At 41.0% G+C, this 27,018-nt stretch overlaps 1 protein-coding gene and 1 pseudogene across 13 annotated transcripts in view; both read left to right on the top strand.

Annotated features, from left to right (window-relative positions):
* The window catches only part of RIMKLB (ribosomal modification protein rimK like family member B), a 95,944-nt gene that overhangs the window by 52,968 nt on the left and 15,958 nt on the right, over window positions 1-27,018 (top strand). For all 12 annotated transcript variants that reach the window (XM_087888435.1, XM_087888431.1, XM_087888432.1 and 9 more), the window contains exons 5-6: window positions 21,431-21,517; window positions 24,811-25,014. In XM_087888435.1, the coding sequence (XP_087744561.1) occupies window positions 21,431-21,517; window positions 24,811-25,014 (291 nt within the window). The remainder of the gene's footprint in view (window positions 1-21,430; window positions 21,518-24,810; window positions 25,015-27,018) is intronic.
* Window positions 946-2,937, top strand: LOC148115245 (uncharacterized; annotated as a pseudogene). The gene has a single exon (XR_015731916.1). The product of XR_015731916.1 is annotated as an uncharacterized LOC148115245 (transcript).

The raw sequence follows: 27,018 nt of genomic DNA, 5'->3' as shown, positions 1-27,018 counted from the left end.
TTTTAATCTTTCTGCCAAAACTGCAGCAAAGAGTTTATAGTCCTTGTTTAAAAATAAGATTGCCTGTAATTCTTTATCTTTGTAGCATCTTCAGTAGCAACACAATATTGGCTTCTTAACCACAATTGAGGTTCTTTCCCCCCTGTAATATATCGTTCAATATATCCTTTAGTAGGTGAAGTTCATCTTCGAAGCATTTATAATATTGGCTTGTAAAGCCATCTGGACCTGGAGCTTTACCTGATTTCATTTTTTTAATGGCTTCTGATATTTCAAAGACAGTTACTGGGTCATTCATAAGTTGTCTCTGAGTTTGTGAAAGTTTATGCAACTGTTGTCTTAACAAATATTCATCTATTTTAGACATATCAAACTCCTTTTTATACAAATATGAACCAAAATGCGCCTTCCTTCTCTGCGCATGTCCAAGATGGCGGTCCTGCTCTAAAACGCTGTGGAGAGATGGGGTCATACTTGGCCTTTGTGGGGGTTCCGGGGGCCGTTTTGACCATCTACGCCCCCCCCAGCAAGCGGAGCCTATTGTCAGTGGTTAGAGAGCTTTCTCGCTCTCTAACGTTCCCTGGAACCTCGACTCTGTGAGGAAATGCTGGTCCATGGTCGCCACGGGAAGGGCAGTGTCAGCGGCTTATGATGGCGAACTAGCCCGTCGGTTGTTTAGCCGGCTTTCCTAGCTAGATGGCCCGTCGGTATTTACAGCTGGAGCGATGCCGGCGGTGGTGGCTGCGGCATCATCGTGGGCAGCCGTAGACACCCGGTTGGAGGTAGAGGGGCGTCTACGAGGTGAAGATACTCAATGAGGTAGCTATTGGTGGTGCCCGCGATGATGACGCCGACGACGCCGACGGGGCAATGGTTGGCCAGTGGGACGTCTGGAAGTAGGGCGCTAACAGCGGATGAGGGATATGATGGTGGGGGCCCCTCCATCGTGGAATTTAGATCCCGGAGCCTGCTGGACAGCTACAGGGCCGTCGGGGTAACTCCCGAAGATTAGTCCCTGTGGCGAGGCCTTCTCCATTAACATCGTTGGAGGCTAAGACTGGACATAGAGTGGCTGTTGAAGATCTGGAGTGGATGAGGAGGGTCGAGAGGGTGAAAGAGTGGTGTCTTCCCTGTCGCCTCGTATGACCCCCCCCTTCGGCCGGTTTATAGGCCCCAGGACGGTCACCCTTGCCCTATTGGTTCCTGCTCGATGGAGGTGGCCCTACCCATTTCCATCTTTTCCCTTTTTGGTACGCCCGCCTTTGTGAACAATGTGGACCTCCTTATTCCGGAGTCTTGGGACCTGGCTCTGTTTTTCATCCTGCTCGCTGGCTGTATGGAGAATGGCAGTTTACGGGAGGATTGATGGAGCCAGCTCTGTACTACATTTTCACCACTGGTGGGATGTTCCACCTTTTCCAGTGGCCCAACCACCGTGGGAGGGTGGCTTGGATGTCCCCTCCCCCAGTTGGTCGGAACACTATGACTCCAGCCCATTGCCGTGAGAGGGCAATGGAGGCTCTCCCAGTTATGTTTAATCTGACCTGTCTCCTGGACGTTTCTGGACTATCATTGTGGACTCCCTGGCATTATTTTTCACCATCATCCCAGAGTTTTAGATGTACTCAAGGTCCAAGCTTCTTGCGCTGCAAGATTCCCCCTTCTCGCAGGTTTGGCCCTCCATGTTATCGAGGGCCTATCTTGATGACGGGTTTTGGAACCCCGAGAGATGGCATGCGTCAAAGAGAAGATTAAGGGGTTTTTTAAATGTATTATTAACTAAAATTTTAAGGGGTTCTGGGATGACCAGAGTGGGATGGGGGGAGAACCCACAAGGGTCAAGGCCAGGTCCGGCAGAGGGCAGTGGCATTAGGGGTGCAGGGTTGGACATCAGGGAGGGGGCTAGAGCTTAATCTGATCAGGGCCAAATGATTTGTACTGTGGGTGGGAGGGGCAGATATGGTGGAAGCAGGGGGCCATATCATGTTATGGGAGTGCGCACTCGCTATCTCCGAACGATTGCGCACTCTGGTCCCCAAGGCTTTTCTCGTTCTCCAGGTAGATCAGACTCTCAGGGCCTGGGCCATCGGCTGTTGTTGTGCAATGCCAGATCGGTGATAAATAAGCCCCCCCCCCTCATTTACGACCTTATTCAGGAGGGGGGAATGGATGTGGCGGTTATTATGCAGACCTCGTTGGGCACAGAAGGGGGGGTGCCCCTGGTTGAAATGTGCCCATCAGGTTTCCAGGCATTTCATCAGCCAAGAGCTCAGGGTAGGGGCGGGGGTGGGGTGGCAGTTATTATTAAAGAAAGTCTATTTCCGAGGGAGACCACTGTACTTCAGATAGCCGGATGTGAGTCCCTCCTTGTGAAGTGGGATCGTGGGGTGCAGATGGGCCTGCTGATTACGTACTTGGCTCCCTGCTGCATGGCAGCGGCCCTGCCCGAGCTGCCTGACGTGGTAGCTGGGGTGGCAGTTGATACCCCGAGGCTTATGGTTATGGGGGATTTCAACTTGCCATCTGTCAGTGAAACATCTATGGCGGTTTGGGAGTTCCTGGCTTCCATGACGGTCTTGGACCTGACCCAACTAGTTCAAGGCCCTACTCACATGGGGAGACACACTCTGGATCTGATTTTTGTCTCTGGTCAGTGGCAGAGTGATCTGGAAATAGGGGATTTAGTCATTGAGCCCTTGTCATGGTCTGATCACTCTCTCCTTCGCATGGACTTTTGAACCGCTACACCTCGCCGCAGGGAGATGGAATTGACCAGGTGGTTCCCTCTCAGGCGCCTGATGGACCCAGATAGGTTCCTGATGGAGCTTGGGCCATTCCCTGAGGCTCTGGCTCATGGCGCAACTGAAGAACTGGTGGCCGCCTGGGATAAGGCGGCCACCGGAGCTCTGGATCGTGTCGTGCCTTTGCGGCCTCTGACCCATTGCCGTTCTCAACTGGCTCCCTGGTTCTCTGAGGAGCTGAGAGAGATGAAATGAATGGAGGAGCGGAGTGCAGGAGGAGGTGCCCTCTCTGTGGAGGCCAAAGACTCGCCCCCAATAGTCAGTGATGGAGTCAACTGACTATATCGGGATGCTGGGAACCACAGCCACTCAGTCTTGGAAGGGTTGAGCTTGAGCCTGTTCCTCCCCATCCAGATCCGTACAGCCTCCAGGCACTGGGACATCACTTCAAGGGCATCGTTGGGGTGGCCTGGGGTGGAGATGTACAGCTGGGTGTTATCAGCGTACTGGTGGTATCTCACCCCAAAGCCACGGATGATCTCGCCCAGCGGCTTCACATAAATGTTGAACAGGAGGGGCGAGAGGACCGACCCCTGAGGCACTCCACATATAAGAGGCCTCAAGGTCGACATCTGCCCCCCTGCCAACACGAACTGCAACCGGTCGGAGAGAAAGGAGGAGAACCACCGTAACACGGTGCCCCCCATCCCCAACTCTTCCAACCGGTGCAGCATGATACCATGGTCGATGGTATCAAAAGCCGCTGAGAGATCTAACAGGACCAGAACAGAGGAGCAACCCCTGTCCCGAGCCCTCCAGAGATCATCAACCAACGCGACCAATGCCGTTCCATGCTGTGCCCGGGCCTGAAACCCGACTGGAACGGATCTAGATAGGATGTTTCCTCCAGGAATTGCGGAAACTGTCGCGCGACCACACTATCAACAACCTTCGCCATGAAGCGAAGGTTGGAGACAGGACGGTAGTTGGCCAATATTGCCGGATCCAGGGACGGCTTCTTGAGGAGAGGCCTCACCACCGCCTCTTTCAAGGCTGCGGGGAAGTGACCCTCACTCAACGAAGCATTGATAACACCCTGGAGCCAACCTCATGTAGCCTCCCAGGAGGCCAGTACCAACCAGGAGGGACACGGGTCCAATAAACATGTGGCCGCACTAAGTCTCCCCAAAATCCTGTCCACATCATTGGGAGTCACAGCATCAAACTCCTCCCAGGTAACATTCTCAAGGCTATTCCTCGTCACCCTGCCCTGATCTACCCAGTCAGAGTCCAAATCCCCCCGGATCTGAGCGATTTTGTCATACAGGTATTGTCCGAAATCCTCCGCCCTGCCTTCCAAGGGATCCTCCCGCGCTCCCGGATGGAGCAGGGAGCGGGTTACCCTGAACAGGGCAGTCGGACGATTCCCTGATGACCCAATAGAGGCGGAAAAGTAATTAAACTTTGCCGTCTTTATCGCCACTAGGTAGGTCTTAATATGCAACCTTACCAGTGTTCGGTCAGATTCAGCGCGACTGGCCCTCCAACCGCTCTCTAGGCGTCTTTTCCGGCGTTTCATCTTCCTCAGCTCCTCGGTAAACCAAGGAGCTGCGAGGGATCGACACCGGGTCAGAGGCCGCAAAGGCACGACTCGATCCAAGGCCCCACCAGCCGCCCGATCCCAGGCAGCTACCAGGTCCTCGGCCGAGTCGTGTGCCAGATCATCAGAATTGGCCCAAGCTCCGTCTGGAACCTATCAGGATCCATCAGGCGCCTGGGGCGGACCCATCTAATTGGGTCCGCCTCCCTGCGGCGGGGTGTAGCGGTTCGAAGGTCCAGATGAAGGAGTGAGTGATCTGACCATGACAAGGGTTCCATGTCTATATCCCCTATAACAAGATCACTCAACCACTGGCCAGAGACAAAAATCAAGTCCAGAGTGTGTTCCCCCCCCCGTGAGTGGGGCCATGAACTAACTGGGTCAGGTCCATGGCCGTCATGGAAGCCATGAACTCCCGAGCCATCCCAGACGTTTCACCAACGGATGGCAAGTTGAAATCACCCATGACCATAAGCCTGGGTGTATCAACTGCCACCGTGGCTATCACGTCGAGTAGCTCAGGCAGGGCCGCTGCCACGCGGCAGGGAGCCAGGTACGCAAGCAGCAAGCCCATCTGAACCCCATGACCCCATCTCACAAAGAGGGACTCACATCCGGCAATCTGAGGCACAGTGGTCTCCCTCGAACCGAGACCTTCTTTAATAATAACTGCCACCACCACCCGCCCCTCCCCTGGGCTCTCCGTTGATGGTATGCTCTGAAACCTGGTGGGCACATCTCGACCAGAGGGACTCCTCCCTCTGGTCCCAACCAGGTCTCCGTGATACCTGCCAGGTCCGCTCCCCCCTCCTGAATAAGATCGTGAATGAGGGGGGCCTTATTTACCACAGACCTGGCGTTGCACAGCATCAGCCGCAGGCCCAGGTCCTGAGTATCTAAGCCACCTAGTACCCGAGAGGAGCCTTGGGGGCCGGGGCGCGCAATTGCTCTCAAACAGCGAGTGCGCGTCCCCAACACATGATATGGCCCCCTGCTCCCGCCATATCTGCCCCTCCCAACCACCATGCTGATGGTACTTCCTTCATTGGGATAGCCCTCCGCCCCCTCCCCATTCCCTGGTCCTGTACCCTCCAAACCATTACCCCGTGCCGGGCTCGGCTCTGACCTTGGTGGATTACCCCCCCCCCATCCCCTTTGGTCGTCCTCCCGGTTCCCCTTAAAAAATTATTAAAAACCCTAATTAAAAAACCCCTTAATCCCCGCTTTGAAACATGCCACCTCTCAGGGCTCCAAAGCCCATCCTTAAGGTAGGCCTTTGATAACGTGGAAGGCCATCGCCGCAAGAGGGGGGCATCTCGCAGCGCAAGCAGGTCTGCCAAGGTATAAGCCATACATACACACACGAAGAAACAAGAAAAGACTATCCTAAGAAGCTATCCTATCGGTGGTTGTTTACTTGTTGTTTCTTTATTTAAAAGTTTGCATTTCTGCTTATTTATGCCTTAACATAGTTGTGCTTTTCTAAGCATAGTTTTCTGCAATTTGTACCAACTATTCGTAACTGCCATCCTACTATTTCCCTCATGTGCCACTTTCTGTACTCCCAATTAATTTTTCCTAACATTTTAAGTTACTGGCCCTATCTTTTCCTCCAACCATGAGTACCATCTTTGCCATACTATATAATAATCAGTATCTTCCTTTTCTTGAAGCTCTTTGGTGAGCCTGTCCATTTCTGCACATTCGGTTATCATTGCAATTACTTTTCCTTCTGTTGGTAGTAGTTCGGATTTCCAATTTTGGGCGTACAATATGCGTGCTGCTGTCAAAATGTGGATGATAAGATATTTTATCTCCTTAGTATATTGTGGTGTAGTCATTCCGAATAGAAAAAATTCCGGTTTCATTTCAATTTTTTGTGTGATTATTTCTTCAATCATTCTCTTAATTTCTTGCCAGTAGTGTTGTGCCTTTCTACAAGACCACCAGAGATGGTACTATGATCCCTTTTGCGTTTTGCATTTCCAGCACATTGGCGATGTATTTGGAAACATTTTAGCCAAACGTGCCAGCGGGAGGTGCCATCTGTAGAATATCTTATATAGATTTTCTTTGTATGGGATCGACATTGTCATCTTATGATTTTCTGTCCATAACTTATCCCATTTGTCCAGTTCTATCTTGTGACCTATATTTCTTGCCCAGCTTATCATATTTTCTTTCACCGTTTCCTCCTCTAATTTATACCTCAGTAGGTAACTGTAAATTTTAGGTATCATTTTTTCACCCGTGCCTTTTAGTATTTTATCTAATTCGTTTGGTTCGGTTTGGAATCCATATTGTATCCGGTCCGCTGTAAATTTTGACTCTATTTGAAAGTATGGCCACCAATCAATAACTATACCTCGTGTTTCCAGTTCTTGTCTTGTATATAGGTTCCCTTCCCTGCTCAACAATTCTTGATATTTCCTCATCTTTCCTATTTCTATCATATTTGGGTATATTAATGCTTCCATAGGGGACAGCCATCTCGGGATTTTACTGTAATGTTGCTTTCTAATTTCTTTCCATGTTTTATATAATGAACCTCTGATTAAGTGCCTCTGGAAATACCCGTGTTTCTTGTCTATGTCTTCCCACAGAAAGACGTGCCAACCTCGGCTCAAATCAAATCCCTCTAAGTATAGTGTTCTCCTGTCTGTTAAGTCAATCCATTCTCTGATCCAGTTTAGCGACGCTGCCTTGTAATATAACTCCCAGTCCGGTAGACCCAGGCCTTCCTTCTCCTTGGTATCCTGTAGACATTTTATTTTGATTCTAGCCTTCTTTGCTTGCCAAATGTATTTCATTATTATTTTGTTAAGGTCCTTGAAGAAGTCTTTACCTGGGCCAATTGGTATCACTTGAAAAAGATAGAGGAGTCTTGGTAATACGTTCATTTTTATTGAGGCTATTCTGCCCAGAAATGACAATTGTACCTTATTCCAAATTTCCAGGTCCTTTTTAATTTGTTTCATCAATTTAATATAGTTGTCCTCTCTAATCGTTGTTACTTTTGTGGTAAGCCAAATTCCCAGGTATTTTACTTTCTTGACAATTTGTATTCCTAATTCTTCCTCCAATTTTGTCTCTTGTATCCTAGTCATGTTTTTGATTAGGACTTTAGTTTTTTGCCTATTAATTTTGAGACCCGCCACTTTGCCGTACTCTTCTATCTTCTCTAATAGTTTAATTCCTGCTACTTCCGGTTGCTCTACTGTGAAATCCACATCATCGGCAAAGGCCTGTAATTTGTATTCCTCTTTCCGTATCCTTAGTCCCTTTATTTCTTCTTCCTTTCTTACTTCGTTTAATAGGACTTCCAGTGATATGATGAACAGTAGGGGCGATAGTGGGCATCCTTGTCTTACTCCTTTTTGTATATTTTTTCTGTCATATCCCCATTTATTGCAATTCTCGCTGTCTGGGAGGAATATACTTTCTTGATCATTTTTAGAAATTTGTCGCCAAAATCCATAAACTCTAGTTGTGCTATAAGGAATTTCCAATTCAAGTTCTCGAATGCCTTTTGGGCATCGAGAAAGATTAAGGCCACCTGTTTATTAATTTTTTGCTCATAATATTCTAAGATATTCAGAATTGTCCTCATATTACTTTTTATCTGCCTCCTTGGGACGAAGCCATTTTGATCCGGGTGTATATAGTTGTGTATAATTGTTTTCAATCTTTGTGCTATGATTGTCGTAAATAATTTGTAATCAACGTTTAACAGGGAAATCGGTCTATAATTTTTAACTTTGGTCAGGTCCGTATCTTCTTTGGGGATAAGTGAAATGATAGTTTCTGTCCAAGATTTAGGTGTTTCTGCTTCCAGTAATGCATCGTTAAGAACCTGTAGGAGTAGTTCATCTATTGCAGTTTGACAGTTTTTGTAAAATTCAGTTGGGATTCCATCCAGACCTGGGACCTTATTGTTCTTTTGCTTCTTTCGGGCTTCCGTCAATTCCAACATCGTAATCGGTCTATTTAGTATGTCTCTGTGGTTTTCTTCCAATTTTGTGATATTTACTTTTTGCAGGTATTCCTTAATATCTTGGTCTTGGATCTCATCTTGTGTGTAGAGGTTTTGATAAAATTCCTTAACTATGCGCTTTTTGTCTAAGTTCATATTGTACATTTGTCCCCCTTCGTCTTGTAGTTGATATATTATTCTCCTCTCCCTCTCCTTTTTCAGTCTATACGCCAACCAGCGTCCTGTTTTGTTTGCATGTTCAAAATATTTCTGCTTTGCCATCTTCATTTTATATGCAATTTCTGTTTGCATCATTAAATTCAACTTATGTTTGGTGAGGTTCAATTTTGCCTTTAATGTTTTATCGCCGGGCTGCTCTTGTAGTTGTAACTCATGTATGTTCAGTTCTTCTAGTAGGTCTTTCCTTTTTTGTTGTTTATCTTTATTTTTTTTTGCTGTATACACTATAATAAGGCCTCTTATGTAGGCTTTTGTGGTGTCCCATAGATTCTGTAGTGAGGTCTGTTCCTTTGTGTTTATTTGATAAAATATTTTGAGTTCGTTTTCTATCATCCATACATACTCTTTATCTTTTATTATTCCTGTGTCCATCATCCATCTCTTTTGCCTACGGTGTCCTTTCCATATTATTTTTATGGGGTTGTGATCGGCCCATGTATTTGGCATGATTTCGATATCTTGTAGTTCCTTTCTAAGATCTGACGTCATCCAAGCCATGTCGATCCTAGACCATGACTGGTGTGGATTTGAATAAAATGTATATTGTTTAGTTTGTTTGGTGGCCTCTCTCCATCCATCGTGTAGCTGCAATTCTTCAATCATATCCTTGAATGTATCCAGTAAAATTCTCTTTCTAACTTTGCTTTGTTTATTACTTCGATAGTCATCTTGTGGGTTCCCAATTGCATTAAAATCCCCAATGATACAGATGTTCTCATATTCCCAATCTTTAATTGTGTCATGTAATTTCTTGTACAATTCCCTCTGGTTTCCATTAGGAGCATATATAGATACTAGTAGTATTGTCTTTATTTCTGTTTGTACTTCCGTTATTAGAATGCGTCCTTCCGTATCTGTGTATATTTGTTTAGCTTTCAAATGATTTTTAACGTATGTTACCAGTCCTCTTTTCTTACTATCTCCTAAGGATGTATATAGTTTTCCTAATTTTTGGTTCTCCAAAAGTTTTTGTTGCTGTCTTTTGATGTGTACTTCTTGTAATGTTACAATGTCATAGTCCAGTTTTTGCAATTTGTGAATATATGTTTCCTTTTCCTTGGTGAGTTAAGTCCGTTTATATTAATCGATATGATTTTCAGTTCTCTTTCCATCTCTATTGGATTTTTCTGTTCGTTATTTTCAACTTTGTTGTGTTTCTAGTGACTCTTTGGGTCTTTTCCCTCGTTCCCTCTCTCTCCATTCTCTCTCTCTCCGCATTTCTTTTGTCTTCCTGATTGTTTTCCTCTCTCTCCGTCTGCTGTTTCTCTTGTCTCCCGGGCTCTATTTCTCCTCTCGTCTCAAGTTCCTCCTCACTGGCGAAATGTTGTTCAAAGAAATCTTGAGCCTTTTCTATATTATCGATTCTATATTTTCTTTCCTCCCAGGAGATAAGTAGGCCTTCCGGTAATAGCCAACGGAATTTTATTTTGAACTTATTCAACTGGTTAGTTAGGAAGTTGTAATTTCTTCTTTGGTCTCTTGTTCTCCTCGGTATTTGTTTAAGGGTTAAGATTTCTCTTCCTTTATACATCGTTGTCTCTTCTCTCATTTTTCTGTAGATTTCTTCCTTTATCGATTTCTTCGTAAATCTTATGTGAATTTCCTTCGGTAATTTATTCCTTCTTGTGTAATTGGTATACACCCTATATATTTCGTCAATTCCATTTCGCAATTCATCCTTGTCCATCTGGGTTGCGTTCGCCAATATCTCGATCATTGTTTCGCCTAGGTCTTCCTCCTTTTGTTCTTCTACATTCTGAAAATGTAAATAGAATGATGCCTTCTCCATCTCCAGATACGGTAATGCATCTTCAGTTTCCTTATTAAAAGCCCCTTGATCTTGTTCCAGTCTTTCCATTCTGTTGGTCGTGTGTTCTATTTTTTCCTCCACCTTATTAATCCTCTGCTCATTTTCCACTATGTTTTGATGGATTTGTTCTATCTTCTCATCCATATTTTTGATGTTATCCTTTATTTCGCTTACATCTGACCTCAGTTCTTCGTGGTTTTTTCTTGTTTCCTCATGATTGTGTGCCATCGTTTCCTGCATTCTATTCATACCTTCCTGGATCATTGCTAGTGCGGATTGAATGTTCTGTATGTTGAGGGCGGGGCCCATCTTTTCCTTTTCTGTAGTTTCATTTACTTTTTGTTAGGCTGGCAAGGCCATAAGTATCATTTGGCTTGATGGTATTTTCTTACTTGTTTTAGTTGTTGTTGTGTCTGTAGTTGCCATTATTATTTCTTTTTTTATGATTTCCCAGAATTTCATATGCTAGTCAATATTTGCAATTCTGATTCTTGGCTATGCACCCAGGTGCATCAATGTTCTTCTGTTATTTCACGATATTTGTGAGACAACAATGATGGGAACTAAGAGGGAGGGATTGAGGGAAAAGTACACTAATCTAGCAATCCATCGACCGGTTGTTCTTAAAATTAAGTATTTAAATACCTGCTATAGCTCTTATCCTATTAATCAAAAATCAATTTCTGTTGAATTCTAATTTATCTAGTACGGTAAGGGTGTATAATTTATATTAAATATAATTAATATACTATAGACTAAGTCTTTGACTCTAATAGTGTAAAAATTGGCTTATAAAGTAATAGTTCACTTAATGTTAATAAACTTATTCTATGCAATCATATATAAAAGTAAATCTCAAGAACACACAAGTGTATATATATCTTAGTTCCAATAACTATCAATTACTATTGATTTCTAATTTATCTGACATAAACATATAAATATATTTAATTACAAATCTTTGTTCCTAAGTATATGAAGGTAAACTGATGCAACAATTCAATAATCAATAGATAGTTCAGTGACTGATTCAATAATGCAATAAATATCAATTACTGTCAATTTCTAATTTCTCTAGCATACATGTATGGTTATACTTTACACAGATATAGTAAATATGCTATATATGCTATATTCTAAACCTTTGTTTATAAAAATAGGCTGACAAGGCAATAATCGACTTGATCAATACCAAATTATACTATGCAATCGTATATAAAAATGTCTCTCTATATATAAATATTACTTCTTAGTCCCTATTGATAATTAATGAGTAGTTTTAATAGCAGGTCTTTGATTCTTCTTTGGAAGTACTTCCCACACTCGTTACTTTCTCCTTCTTCTTACTCCTTTTATTAAGTGTCCACCTATAGTTCAACTCGATTTATTTTCAATTGTCCGTTATTTCAGTTTTTTAATATATCTAAATATTATCCAGTTGTTTCCTAGTCCACAGTTCTAGTTCTCCCAAACTGGAAACAGTAGAAAAAACAATATTATAGGTCCAATATGTTTCAAGTTCGTTCGTACTTTTCCTTCCCTTTTATATATATCCAAAAATCACCAAATGTGCACCAATAATGTCAAACATCTGCTTCCCTAAATAATTTAAGCCAATTATCCAGATATCTTATTCTCCGATAATCCAATTGTCTCAATCCTATTAACGGGACTTTGTCCGTGCTATCCAGTAAACGTAAAAGTATTTTAAATCCCAAGCTCGCTGCGTTCTCTCTGCTGTAAGTCAATATGGCTTCTCCGTCTTTCTTCTTGTATATCCTGGGATCTAGTAATCCTCCTGTCAAATCTTTTTTGCTTCCTCAGATTTTAATTTCTTTTAGATTCTTGTTTGTAAAGTTCTAAATATCTCCTTCACGCTCGATCGGCTTGCTTCCCTCTGGGTTTCCTCGGGTTTCACTGGCTACCAAATTACGCGCTGTCACTTTCAATATGGATTCCTCCCTCCACTCACTCATCAGTCACTGCTTCTTCTTTCTTTAAATCAGGGGTTCCTTCCTCCCGCTATTTTTCGACAATTAGAAGATGTAAATGTACCTTTTCTCGCTTTCTATTTCCACTGATGCTTCTTGTTCGATCTTCACTTCCCTCTATACAGCTGTCACCATTTCTGGCCAGCCTGGGTGGCTGGTTCTTTCCCGGTCCGAGTTAAGGGAGTTTTCCTGAACCTTCGGAGGGATTGCTGTCCTCCCCAAGGTCCTTGGAGGTTTCCCTTTCCTCTATCAACCTCTACAGGGTCGATAGTGCCTAAATCGGCACTCAAATCGGGATTATTAGAGGCTTTGGGAACGGAGAGTCGTTCCTTTCGCCCCTAACACGCTGACGTCACTGCCGGAAGTCCGAGATGTCAAAATTTTCAAGAAGGGAGATGGAGAAGAAGAAAGATCTACAGGAGAAAGGGAGGCTGGATGAAGCAACAGGAGTTACAAGTTCACTTGTAGAGACAGTATATAAATATTTGTAATAGTTATATTAAGGGATATGTATTATAACATATGTTTGGGTGTAGAAATAGGGTAAAGATGGTTAAGGAAGGTGGAGTGGACTAAAGTCCATATATGGATGGCTTCTCTTCCACCCCCCAGAGACCATATGCAGCGGACAGGAGGAAGATATGAAGAAGGGAAGTGGGAGATTATATATGTATATGGGTTGGTAAGAGGCTATTTACATTTTGGGATAATATGTATACTGTGTAGTTTTAGTTTTGTAAGATTTATGTTAAGAGCATAGATGGAGACCAAAGGGAATATGTAATATGAGGAATAGATGGAGAAATTTTTGAAGGTAGCTACATGGAATGTACATGGCTTGGGGGGGAAATATAAATGAGCAAGAATTAAAAAACCAATCAACAAAGAGAAAATAGATATAGTATTTTTACAAGAAACAAATCAAAGGAAAGGGATGAATGAACTTAGGTTATACTGGGCTGATGTATATGAAAAGGCATTTGGTACCTCAAAAGAAGTGGGGTAGCAATCATTGTAGCTAAAAATGTGTATTTATGATAAAAACCATAAAAAGGGATGATATTGGAAGATTTCTTACAATTCAAGGCTTGATTTATGGACAAGAGGTTACCTTAGCAAACTTGTATGGACCAAATACAAATCAACGAGAGTTTTATAATAGGGTATATAAAGAAATAGGAGAACTTAAAAAAGGTTATGTGATAATAGCAGGTGATTATAATATGGTTATGGATAGTGGAATTGACAAATCCAATCCATCAAAAGTTTAAGAAAATGTATTAATAGGAATAGATTGAAAGATGTTTGGAGAGAATTACATGGTAATCAAAAGAGTTATACATATTTTTCTGCTAGACATAAAAATTTTACAAGAACAGATTATATATTTGTAACACTGGAAATATCTAAAATAATGAAAGCAGATAAAAATAATTAAAAATCTGATCATGCAGTGGTAACTATGGAAATGGAAATAGATAGTGATTATAAACAGGCAAGTAGATGAATGGATTTGAGGATTTTTAAAAATAAAGATTTTAGAAAAAAATGGAAAGGGAATTAAAAGAAATATGGACTATAAATCAGAGCTGTGGAGTCGGGAGATAAATGTTCCGACTCCGACACCAACTCCTCAGTTTTTTGTACTTCCGACTCCGACTCCAGGTACCCAAAATTTCCTCCGACTCCTCGACTCCAACTCCGACTCCACAGCACTGCCAGGGCTGTGGAATCGGGAGATAAATGTTCTGACTCCGACTCCTCAGTTTTTTGTACTTCCGACTCCGACTCCAGGTACCCAAAATTTTCTCCGACTCCGACTCCTCGACTCCGACTCCACAGCACTGCTATAAATGAAGAGGAAGGTAGTAATATAGGTGTAGTATGGGATGCAATGAAAGCAGTAATGGTGGGGACATCTGGTTGACGTCGCAGTGGGAATGGACTGGAAAATAGTGGGCTCTGATGAGCTGCACGAAATCCAGCCGGATGAACTGTTGCCAGGAGGCTTTCGAGCCATAGCAGTCTTGCAGGGACAGTGAAGAAAGGAGAGGTATTTCGTGGACTGCGAGGAATTGGCAATTTGAACAAAATGAACAGAAACAGCTCTCCCGAAGTGGCAGCAGGGGCGGCAGCCATCTTATGATGACCATCTTGAAGTTGAGACAACCGGACTGAAGAATTGTGCAGGAGTGGCAATTGGACGGAGTGCCAGAACTTGTGAGATAAATGCCAATTTATGCTAAAAAAAGTGGAAATTGAAGTTTTAAAAGCATTCCTGAGCTTGGACTAGCAGCTATCGGTCTTTTGGGGAGAGAAACACACACACACACGGAACATAGAGAAGGCGTGGATTGTGATATAAAGAATCTAAGAGAAAGTTTTGGATTTGGGAAATTGGGAGAAGCAAAGATTGTTAAAAGGAAAGAAAAAGATTTTTGGAAGAAAATAATTCATAAGAGAACTTTGAAAAAAATTATTGGACATTTTGACAAACAAATGGATAAAAGAGCCTGCTTTGTAATGGAGTAGAAACGGAGAGTGCCATCTGCTGGAGGAAAGAAAAATGCTTTATAATATTCCATTCAAATAGACAAAACAGAAGAAATAGTAGCTGGAAATTTCGACCTTGGGCATTGTTGTGGCTCCGATCCCCGAGCCCATCTTATTGGAGGAAGAAGGCTCCGAACATGAAGGAGAGGAGCCGGCCAGGCCTCCCTCTCCAGGCCCCTCCTCTCTGGCTATGCCTCAGGTGTCTGCCGAGGGAGAGGAGATTGGCCAGGAGCCAGGTGTCTCCGATGACAGCGATGACGGTGATACGTCGTTCCTGGATCCACGCCAACGAAGGCGAGATAAACGTTTGCAGCAGATGAGGAGACGTGCCAGGGATTAAGCTGAGTTACTGGACCACACCCCACAGGCTATATAAGAGAGTGTGGTGGCCATTTAGACTCTGTGACGGACAAAGCTAACTTCTGGCTAGTCACTTTGTACAACGCCTGAATCTGCTGAAGGTTTCTGTTTGAGCTGGACTGTTTTTGAAAACTGTGTGTATTTGTTGGTGTTTATCTGGTGGAGGAAAACTCCCTCTTCTTGAAGTAAAGCACTTGGCAGACAGTTATCGTATTGCTGCCAAGTTCCTGATAACGAACCTTGTGTGTGCCAAGTAATTCTTTAACCCCCGGCTGGCTGTTTGTGTGTGTGTGGGGACGGGGATAGAACAGGCATATAGAAGAAGGATTGGATACTGTGTCTAAAATTAAGGAGTTAATTAAGGGTGGTTGTTTTATTTTCCTTCTCTTCTGAAAGATAGTTTTACGTTTGGATTTGACTGTTGCTGAATTGGGATAATAATTAATAATTGAGAAGAACATTCTAACTTTAAAGAATAAAGGAATAATTGAAGCAGAAAAGAAGAAAAGAGGAGAAATAAGAAAATTATACAGACTTAAAATTTTGACTAAGTGTATAGAGACATAATTGGGGGAGGTATTGGTAACCTTTTAAACTGTCACAAAATGGAGTTGCAGATATATGGAGAGCTACTTTTGATGCTCAAAAGCGTGCGTGAATCTTTAACAGGCAAAAAAGAAACGGAAAATTCATTTAAATATATAGAAAACAAAAATGAAGAGAAGCTGGAAGAGGGAAATTTGAGAAACAAGAAACTAATAATAATGGTGAAGAGAACATATTAAAAAAACAGAAATCAGACAGCATTATAGAAATGATTGGGAATGTAAAAACTGTAGAAAGGAAAGGGGAGAACTCCTCCTAAAAAAGAAACAGGTAAAAGGAAAGAAGGGGAAAATCTGGAAGAGGCAAGGGAAAGCTTTGGGGAGGAAGGTTCAACAACACAACAAAAAAAACAAAAACAAATGGAAGCCAGAAGATGAAATGTAACATATATAAAAAAATTAAAAAGAGAATTGAGAAGTTAGAGCGAGATAAAAGGTCATGCAAAAAATTATTAGAAAAGAGGATGCTAAAAAGATTTAGAGATGAGGGTTAAAGATGAAGAATGAAGGGGAAAGTAGACAATATAATAACAGTAGTATTTTTGATAGTTTTTTAAAATTAGAATGGAATTTTAATTGTTATAGTAGTGGTAAGAGAGAAGAATTTTAAGATATACTGTGATATTAGCTAGATGAAAGCATTGAAAATGAAATGATAAAGAAATATGTAAGAAAAATATGGTAGAAGTGGAAAAAAATAAGATATGGTGGAAAATGATTATAAATGAATATGTGATAAAGATGAATGAATAGAGTTTGTATACATTAAATTTCAATAGAAATGTGAAAATAAGTAATTTGATAATATTAATTTTGATATCAGTATAAAAATGTTAATTGTAAAGAGAAAGATAAGGCTGAAATTATGAAAGTGACTGCAAAAAAGAAGAAATAGAACTGTTTGTGACAAATCACAGCAGGAGGGAAGGTGAAAATTAAAATAAGAATATCATTAATTTTGATAATATCAATAATTATTGACTATTATTAATTATTATTGATAATAATATCAATATTTTGATAATAATGGAAATTAAGATGAATATTTTATTGTTTGTGATTGGGTAGGGAATTAGAGATTCTTCCAGAAATTGAGGAAGAAAGTAAACAATTGGAGTGATTGTAATAGAGAAGAAACATAAGGCGTGATGTTATTTAAAAATAAAATTGAAAAGGATAAAAAATGATGGAAAGAAAATAATATGGCAGAAGTTGAAATAAGAAGAGATGGAGAAAAATTATAAATTTGTGATAAAGGATACATAAAAGAGATAAATATTGGAAAAAACGGGAAGATTAAGATATAGTATAATGATGATTTTGATTATATAGAGTTATATAAGATGTATAAGATGTGACCTGGTTAGAACTCTATTCATAAAATATGTATGATGAAAAGAAAAAATTTCCAATAAAACTTGTCTATGTATATATAAAAAAGAAAGCAGTCATGGTTTTTTTGTATTTATATGTATTATGTTTGTATTATTTGTATTAAAAAAGAAAAAAGAAACCTGAGGTGTCCTCTCCCCTGAGGCCAACTCCTCCCCTGTTCCTGAACCATTGGTGGAAGGTGAACAACATTTTGAAGTTAAGGAAATCTTGGACTCCTGTACATATCAAGGGACCCTCCAATACCTGGTGGTGTGGAAAGATTTTCTCACCACCCAAAACAAATGGGTTAATCACCACCACGTTAGAGCCCTAAATTAATCAAATGGTTTCACACCCAATATCCTAATAAACCTAAATGAGACAAAATGTTTCCTTTTTCTTTCCTGTTATGTTATGTGCTGCAGGTATAAGCCATCCTTCTTTTGGGAGGGCAGCATGTCAGGTCCCCTGCTGGGATGCTGCCATTCCGCTGAAGAAGGGGAAAGGAGGCTATTGGGGTTGCATTCTCTGCATGCTTTCGCTTTTTCTAGTAACCGTGTAAGATTTAGAGAGGGGGGCTATCCTGTAGACAGATGGGCTTCCCCCCAGCTGGTCCTAGCCTGACACCAAGGTCACTACGCCCTGGGGATTAAGCTAATACCTCGGAGTTCTCAAAACAGCTATGCGACATTGTATTGGCTGCCGATGGACTGGTAAAGGTGGGTGAAGTTTGAATAGCTTAACACTTTGGGTGAGAACTTCAGACTCCGCCTGACTTCTCTGCAATCATTCTCTCAAAAGTTCCTTTTGATAATTAATTGTTTCAAGAGTCCTGAGGGAGTAGCTGAGGCAGGTCCTTACAGTTGTTGCTCCATTGCTGGAGATTTTCAGGAAAAGATTGGATATCCATTTGTTATAAGGTCTCCTGTTTTGGGCAGGAGGTTGGACTAGAAATCCTCCAAAGTTCCTTCCAGAAATATGATTCTATGATTCTGTTTGGTTTAACTTGTTCTGGTTATATTTGAGATAGATTTTCTAGTTTGTGAATGACAGAGGCCCACCTGTTTTTCCTTTCCCTGTAGTGTGAGGATTGCATCCATCCTACCAGATCTCCTCCTAACAGTCACTATTTTAGTGTTTAGCACTGCTACCAGGTCATTTTGTGCATTCTATTGTTTTCCATTTTCCTGACACATTTCATAACATTAGATACAACAACTAGAAAGCCAGTTTCCTTCCCTCTGACTTCCCACTTCTCTTTCACTTTCCACCCACACATTGCAGAATACAGTAAAAGTGGGATTCATTTAACCCAAATGTCTATAAAGATATCCCAAACCCAAGAAAATGAATTGCACAGGTTGCGAAAGGATCAATTATATCAAAACAAAAATTCTGAAAGTAAACTAACAGCAATAAAAAACTTTCTGGAAAAAATACTAAATTGATTATGGCTTGCTAATGTTAGTTATGTACACTCTGTTGCATGATCCTTTGTCCTATTGATTATGGAACTTTTGGAATGCCTTTCAAAATAAATATATTTATAAAGGCATCTAGAAGCTCAAGATCAACAGGAACTAACACCATTCACATACAGTACATACAGTACAGATAAATACAAGTAAATGCAGCTAGGCATTAGACCAATCACACTCATACAACTAGGTTTTGCTTTTACTTCACTTGGGTCTGACAGTGGTGCATGCACTTTGCCTGCTTTCTTTTGAAGACCTCCCACATTACCCCATCCACATGAACTCCAGCTTCTCCATAGGAATCTTTACAAAAAACTGCAGTAGCTTATTTATAAAGGAGAATATTTGTAGCTCAGGGGTCCTTGGTATTCTCTGGGCTTGCTTGTTTTCTTGCAAATGTTTCATTACCCTAACTAGCTAGCACTGATGATGTTACCTAGTTAGGGTAATGAAATGTCTGCAAGAAAACAAGCAAGCTCAGAGAGCACCAAGGACTCCTCAGTAGCTTATCTTTCAGGCAGTTAGGCTGAGCAGAGAACAAGAACTTTTTCTTCTTCCTGGGCTTTGTACTCTGCTACTAGTCAAGCATCATGTTTGCGACCTCAGAGTCAGCACACTTGGGCCCATAAACCTTTTTTGGCCATAGATTGATGTTGGTAAACCATGCAAAAGAGAATAGGTGAATCACCCTATAATTCTTAGAGTGAGACTTAAATGGAGTCTCTTCCAAAGTGAGTCTCCCTCAGCAGTTTTACTCATTAAGCAAGTGACTTATTCAAGGTATGACCCAGGTAAATTGATGTTTGTGATGCAGACACTCTTGGCTATATAAGACCAGTGAACAGGCTACTGTTAGTCCCCTCTATTTTAAGAGGGGCAGAAAAATCTAGCAAGGGGAGATTGTTTTAAAAGAAAACAAGGTACTCCAGCAAATAAGCCTCCAGGTATGAGTAATGCCATAATACCTCATTATCTGCCTTGGATACAACACTTTTGTTCCTGATGATGTTGGTAAAGAAGAGATGTACTGCTAGGCAACCAGTGCAAGTTGGTTGTCCATACTGGAGAGGTGCTGTTTCTTCACCTTTCTCTGGCTCAGTCAGAGAGCACAGAACATTGCACAAGAAAATTCAAATAGTAAAACCCAGTTTGCAAGAGACAAACACCAATCACAGTAACTAAAATAGAACAATTTAAACACTGTTTCTGCCTGGAATAACTGAATTTCAGATGATACACAGAACAAAATATCCAAAATACAAGTTGGCTTGCATCCATACTTTTGACAGCTTTGTCTGTTCTGTTTTAATTCTTGTTTTTGTGGGTATGATTTGGCCACAGTGAATCAGTGATTTCTCCATGCAGTTAATCCAGTTAACGTGGGTTGTGATTGGTTGGTAGGTTGCCTGGAAGTAGTTCTGTAGTTCAAGTAGTTCTGAATGCAGTGGTCAGATTGTAAATTTGGGCAGAATGGAATTAACACTGATTCTGAAGATAGTGCTGACCTTAAGCATTTGCATGCAGTATTCAAACCAAAGCCTTTAAAGTCTGAAACTGCTTGAAGCCTAAATATTTGAAACAATGTCTACATATGTCAGCCTCCTCATGACTTGAGATTTGTCATAATTGACTGGAGTTTCTTATAGATCATCAACAATAATAATCTAGGTTATGATGCCTTCACAATGGCATATTTCCCACAAACTGTAACCTATTCATAGTTATTTTAATGATGGCTGAATATCTTGTTTGAATATCTTGTTTTCCCAAGATTACTGATATTAATATGTGAATTTTGTGTTTTCTTCTTTCTCGGCGTTAAAAGGATTATCTATAAAATGAAGGGTGGATTTTAACATGTTCCAATAAATAAATAGTATAGCACTTGCACTGTGTATTTACTCAGTGTTCTAGGACAGCGGTCACCAACCTGTAGTCCGCAGACCACTGGTGGTCCGTGAGAAAATTTTGGTGGTCTGCAGAAAAATTATTTGCATTTTTTATTATTGAACTAAATACTATTTATCTTTTTTAAAAAATCATATCAGTGGTCCGCGGGATTTACAATTATGAATTTAGTGGTCCCTGAGGTCTGAAAGGTTGGTGACCCCTGTTCTATGAGATTTTTCAAGTACTGCTTTTCCTGTTTAAGAAAGGTTATAGTTAGTTAACTTTATTGTAGTCATTAATCAGCACAAAAGAATTGGTATTCAAATATTCAAATTATCTAAAACTAAATTGACAATCTCATGATAGTTAATAAAAGTACATACTATAAATTGTACCAATATAATGTAAGATAATTTTATATTTATAGGAAATTCTTTTTATCCAGGACACAAATAGAAGTATACCATAACTCTGATATTTGTAGATTTCAAACTTTCTTTACCCGTTGATATCTAATATTTTTGAAAGTATTAGAAAGTAACCTGAGAATACTCAAGAGTAATATACTTTTTTCTGTCTAGAACCTGGATGTCAAACTCACCATGTCACGTTGCCATCATGTGATGTATCGCAATGTTTTTTCCCTTCGCGGAGCTTGGATGGGTGTGGCCTGCACGTGACTTATCCAGCCTGCAGGCCACCAGTTTGACACCCCTGGTCTAGAATCACAGAATTTTGTATTGTAACCACAAGAAAACATCCAAAACTCACATTTTGTGCATCCCTATTTACAGCTTTGGCTATTTTTTTCCTAGGGGGTCATGAAAACTTTGCCAAAATGATTGATGAAGCAGAAGTATTGGAGTTCCCCATGGTCGTGAAGAACACGCGAGGTCATAGAGGTGGGTATGAGAGTCTAGATATGATTGTTATAGTGTTAAATGAGAGTTGTTTTGTTGAAAATGTTTAGCTGCAAAATACTACAAATCTTCATCTTAAATACAAAGTTTTAAGTCCTCCAGTTGTGGCCGCCTTTCTTGCAGAGCTTCATTGTGACCCGCTGGGAAGCCGTCGCTTGGCCCTTTTTGCTCCCCACAGAGAGTGCACCCGATTTGCCCACGAGTACTTTTTTTTTGTGACCTGATCCTTGCCGGCAATGCTGCGGGCAAGAACTGGCCACACCTATCCTGCTTCAGGGATAAGACCCCCAATAATAAGGCCAAGGCCATATTTCGGGATCAAAAGAAAATAAGACCCTGTCTTATTTTTGGGGAAACACGGTATATTCCTTGTAGGAAAATAATTATTTAATATACAGTACTTCCACTTTCTCTGAGAGTTTTTGGGTTAAAAAATGCTACTTGTTATTTATTTCATTTTATTCACAAGTAACTCCTTACAGCAGTGGTCCCCAACCTTTGCAGCTTGGTGGCCCGGCTGAGGGGGGGAAGGACAACTGGGCTGTGCAAGTGGTGGGCTGGCACGCACACACATGCACACACAACTCAACGAGCCAAGGCCAGTGCATGCACATGAGTGCATGCTGACCCACTGTTTGTGTGAGTTGAGCTGTGTGCATGTGCACACTGGCCTGCTGTTCGCACGAGTTAAGCTCTGCATGCAGGCAGGCATGTCAGCCCACCACTTGTACGGCCCAGTTTTGAAAAGGCTATGGCCCGGTAGTGGGTTGCACCCCAGGGGTTGGGGACCCCTGCCTTACAGTGGTATTTTTTGTCTCCCTACAGTTTGCTGATGCAATTTATTCTAGCCAATCTTGTGAAATTACAATTACTTTAAGTTAATTTGAAATTATATCTGATTCCCCCCCCAAACAAATGAGAAGATTTTATTTAAATCCACATAAAATAGAATAGTTGAAGAGATAGAATCTCTTGGAAGAGCAATGTAAGATGATTATATTGCAGGTATTGCAGAAGTCTGCAGAAGGAGGCTTCAATTTAACTCTGCTGTTCTTCAAGTTTGCCTGATGTTCTTCAGTACAGTTTCAGATATAATGTTGCTTTTGAGGATGACTTCAAAATGAAATTACTGCATTTGGGGAACCATTCTTTTTCATAAAAAAATAGGTAATATGAACATTTTGAAATTTAAGTTATAAATAATGCAATAGTAGCTAAATAAAAAACTAACATACAATTCTAAAATAATTGTATCACTCATGTGGACCTATTGTATGATTTTGTTCTCCTATCATGTCACTGGGTTGTATAAATTAAGGTGGACTGCTCTGTCTCACCAAAAATAGACCCTAGCAGAAGCAAGAACACCACTGACCCATGAAGCATCATGGATGAGTCAGCATTAATCTTTAACTGATACATCCTAGAGATTCCCAGATAGGGACTTGAGTGTATTTCAGCTTCATCCAAATCTGTTAAAAGCACATTTTGAAAAGGAAAATGCGGGCACTAAAAGAAAAGAAAAGTATTATTGTATCACCCTCAAATCTTCCCAGCTCAGTAGAATGTAGAATTACAGAAAACCTACAGATTCCCTGCAGTACTTCTGCATGAGGAGACAAAATTTTGCAGAGAACAAAAAAAGAAAATTCCAAACTCAGCAGTAATAGAATAAATTGCTACATTAGCTACAGCAGTAGGTCCAACCTATAGCAGTAATTGACAATATCTCTGCAATATGGTCATCCATAGTGGAACATATTGTAACAAGTGCCCTGCCAGGTCGTACCCCATCTAATCCAGCAGTTATCTCATAGTACCCAACCAATTGTACAAGAAAGCCTAATAGTCTCCCAGCAGCTAGACTTCAGAGGAGTGATAGCCAGATTTGGCTCTAGGTTTTGCCTCAGTTTACATTCCCAGTAAGCAACTGAGGGGTTAGGTCATTTAGAAGCAATTTATTAAGGTACCCCAATAAAGTGGGATCACCCTATGAAAAGGGAGAACCTCAAAACCCATCTTGCATTCCTTTTTATAGTTAACACAAAAAGAAAATGCAAGAGGAAAGTTGTTTGGACAGGATAAAAGTTACATATTTGCATCCCATAGTATCACACATATTGCCGCTGTCGTCAATGAGGTCTGTCGTCAGAAGGGGCATAAATTTTAAGAAAAAAGGTTGTTTGAAATTATTCTGAGTAATTTTACTGAGTAACCTCTGATTCTAGTATTTTGGGAAAGGGAAAATAGCTTCTCCTCCCACCTCCCACCTCAATCCTATCCCTTCTCGTTCACTACTTTAGCCCAAAAAACAGTTCCATGGAGGGAAATCCTTCCTTGGAGGGAAGCTTTTCCAACTCCTTGATCATTTTAGTTGCCATTTTCTGAACCTTCTCCAGCTGCACTATATCATTTTTATAAGTGTAGCAACCAGAACTGCACACAATATTCCAGATGTGGTTGCAAGATAGATAGATAGATAGAATATACATGAGTACATCAGATTCCTTAATGAAGAAATTTTAAATAGAATCAACATCTTTCATATTAGTTATTGAAAAAAATGATTATTTATAAAATCCTCCCTAAGATAGAATGAAATATGTTTTATTTATTAATGATATTATCCTAAATATGGTTGTATTCAACTAAAGGATATTTATCAATAAATTTAACATTTGAATAAATGTATTTAATGTGAATTTTGATTTGGCAAGAATTTTAAATAGGTTTTATATTCCATTGCTATACTAATTATTTTAATTGGCAACTACAATTTAATTGGGACTGGTTTGCTTTGATTCTTCAATTAATCATGAACAGCACCTTGGAATCTCTGCCATCTTTAGACTGTGATTGGTGCAGCCCTCTGTTTTATGTGTCTAGAGAATCCCAAACCTGTTGCAATACACTCTTGCAACCTAGTTCTACTAGAATAGCACGGAATGGTACAGGCCAAGATTGAAGGATACTGAGAGATCTATACTGAGGGAGTGAGAACCTGAATAAGCCCTGGAAATTGTGAGTGTACTTCAAGGTAATATTTTCCAAATTTTGCTGTTTAAGTAGCACTAAATTTAAAAGTGCTTTGCCATTTTTATTTATATTCATTCCCCAGTGTTATCAAGATAATGTTTCCAGTACAGAAGTTGAGAATGTATAGACACACTGCCTTTCCAGCTCTTTAAAATACAGGCAGGAAAATCACTGACTAGTTTTCATCTTCTATGTTTTTTTGTTTTTGTTTTTGTTTTTGTTTGTTTTTTTTGATGCAGGAAAAGCTGTGTTTCTTGCCAGAGACAAACACCATCTGGCAGACCTGAGCCATCTAATTCGTCATGAAGCCCCTTATCTATTCCAGAAATATGTCCAGGAGTCTCATGGCAAAGATGTGCGTGTCATCGTGGTGGGAGGCCGTGTCGTGGGCACTATGCTGCGTTGCTCAACAGATGGTAGAATGCAGAGCAATTGCTCACTTGGTAAGAATGAAAATGTGTTTGAATTTACTATATATGCTGAATTTTTAAATTCTAATTTAAGGCATGCCGTACTTTTCGGAATATAAGACGCACTTTTTCCCCCTAAAAGAGGGTGGAAATGTTGGCGCGTCTTATACACTGAATACAGCCATTTTTGGGCACCTGAAACCCCGCCCTGCACGTCCTGTTTTTGCCAAAAACAGGCCCGTTTTTTGCAAAAATGGGGCCTGCAGAGGGCTTGGGAGGCCTGCAGAGTGCTCCTGGGGGCTGGGGAGGGTAAAAATGCGATGCGTGGGGTGTTTGGGAGGCCAAAAACGGCCCCATTTTTCATGTAAATAGGCCCGTTTTTAGCAAAAACAGGGTTGTTTTTGCCCTCCCCAGCCCCCCGGAGCACTCAGCAGGCCTCCCAAACCCTCTCCAGGCCCCGTTTTTGTGAAAAATGGGCCATGTTTGGCCTCCCAAACCCCCTCCCCACGTTGCATTTTTGCCCTCCCCAGCCCCCAGAAGCACTCTGCTGGTCTCCCAAACCCTCTGCAAATTTTTTTGTGAAAATGGGCCTGTTTTTTGCAAAAACGGGACGCATAGAGGAGGCCTGCAGAGTGCTCCCGGGGGCCGGGGAGGGCAAAAACTTTTTTTTCTTGTTTACCTCTTCGAAATCTTGGTGCGTCTTATAGTCCGAAAAATACAGTACATTTTTCATAGACAGTGCTATCTTAAATGTAAAGATTATTTTGAAAGAAACAAATAGAATAAACTTTGATTTAATGGACTAAAAGGAAAATCACTATCTAAGCTTGCATATACACTAAATAGCAAATTGGATTTTTCAAGTTCTAAAACATGCTCTTACATAGAAAAACTAATAACATCAAACACCTTTTGATGAGAACCATTGGTTATTATATGAACTATCTCACCAAACAACATATTTGTGTTTGTTGTTTGGGTCAAAGTCCTGAAAGTTGATCAAAACTCAGATCTAACAATCTTTTATCCATTAAATTTTAAGTCCACTAAATTAAGTAATTGCTGTATAAAATTTGTATTTGTATAGATTGCCTTTACATTTACCGTATATTCCGGCGTATAAGACGACTGGGCGTATAAGACGACCCCCAACTTTTCCTGTTAAAATATAGGGTTTGGGCTATACTCGCCATATAAGACTGCCCCTCTTCCAATGCACACCAAATAAAAATTAAAAAACATCAACTGGCTCACCTACAATGTAAAAGCAGCTGTGCTAGACCCAAAATGGCCCCTGTAACAAGCAGGAACCTCACACAGCCACAAAAAGCCCCCCCAAAAAACTTTCACACTCTAAACACACACAACACAACACAACTGGCTCACCCACAATGTAAAAGCAGCTGTGCTAGACCCAAAATGGCCCCTGCAACAAGCAGGAACCTCACACAGCCACAAAAAGTCCAAAAAACCAACTTTCACACTTTACACACACAAAATTCCACATACAGCTTTGTGAGATTTTGTGTGTTTGTGTAGTTGGAGTGAAACACTACAGAAACACACTAAATCTCAGAAAGCTGCACAAATATTGTTTTATTTTATTTTATTTTTATTTTTATATGAAAGCTAAATTTAAAACTTCCTAAACTTTAAATGGCTAGGTCTAAAAAAGAACAACTAAAAAAACCCCAATTGACTATTTTTTTTAAAGCTCCCAAAGGGGAAAAAAACTTACCCAATAGAACAGGGGTCTCCAACCTTGGCAACTTTAAGACTTGTAGACTTCAACTCCCAGAATTCCTCAGCCAGCTTTGCTTTGCTGGCTGAGGAATTCTGGGAGTTGAAGTCCACAACTAACTCCTTGCTTGATTGCAGGCAGGGAGTTGCTTGCTTGCCTGAATAGATTCAGGCAAGCAAAGCAAGGCAAGCGTTGCGACTAGCAGCTGAGGTAAGCAAGCTGGAGGGGGAAAACTTTTTCCCTTTTACATGGCTCTGGCCATCCCAGCTGAGTTGAAGGGAACTCAGCTGGGATGG

The sequence above is a fragment of the Pantherophis guttatus genome, chromosome 2 (assembly GCF_059756535.1).
Source record: "Pantherophis guttatus breed Tessera chromosome 2, ASM5975653v1, whole genome shotgun sequence".
Lineage (NCBI taxonomy): Eukaryota > Metazoa > Chordata > Lepidosauria > Squamata > Colubridae > Pantherophis > Pantherophis guttatus.
Note: the sequence above shows the minus strand (reverse complement) of the source record. Positions and strands in the feature narration are given on the sequence as shown.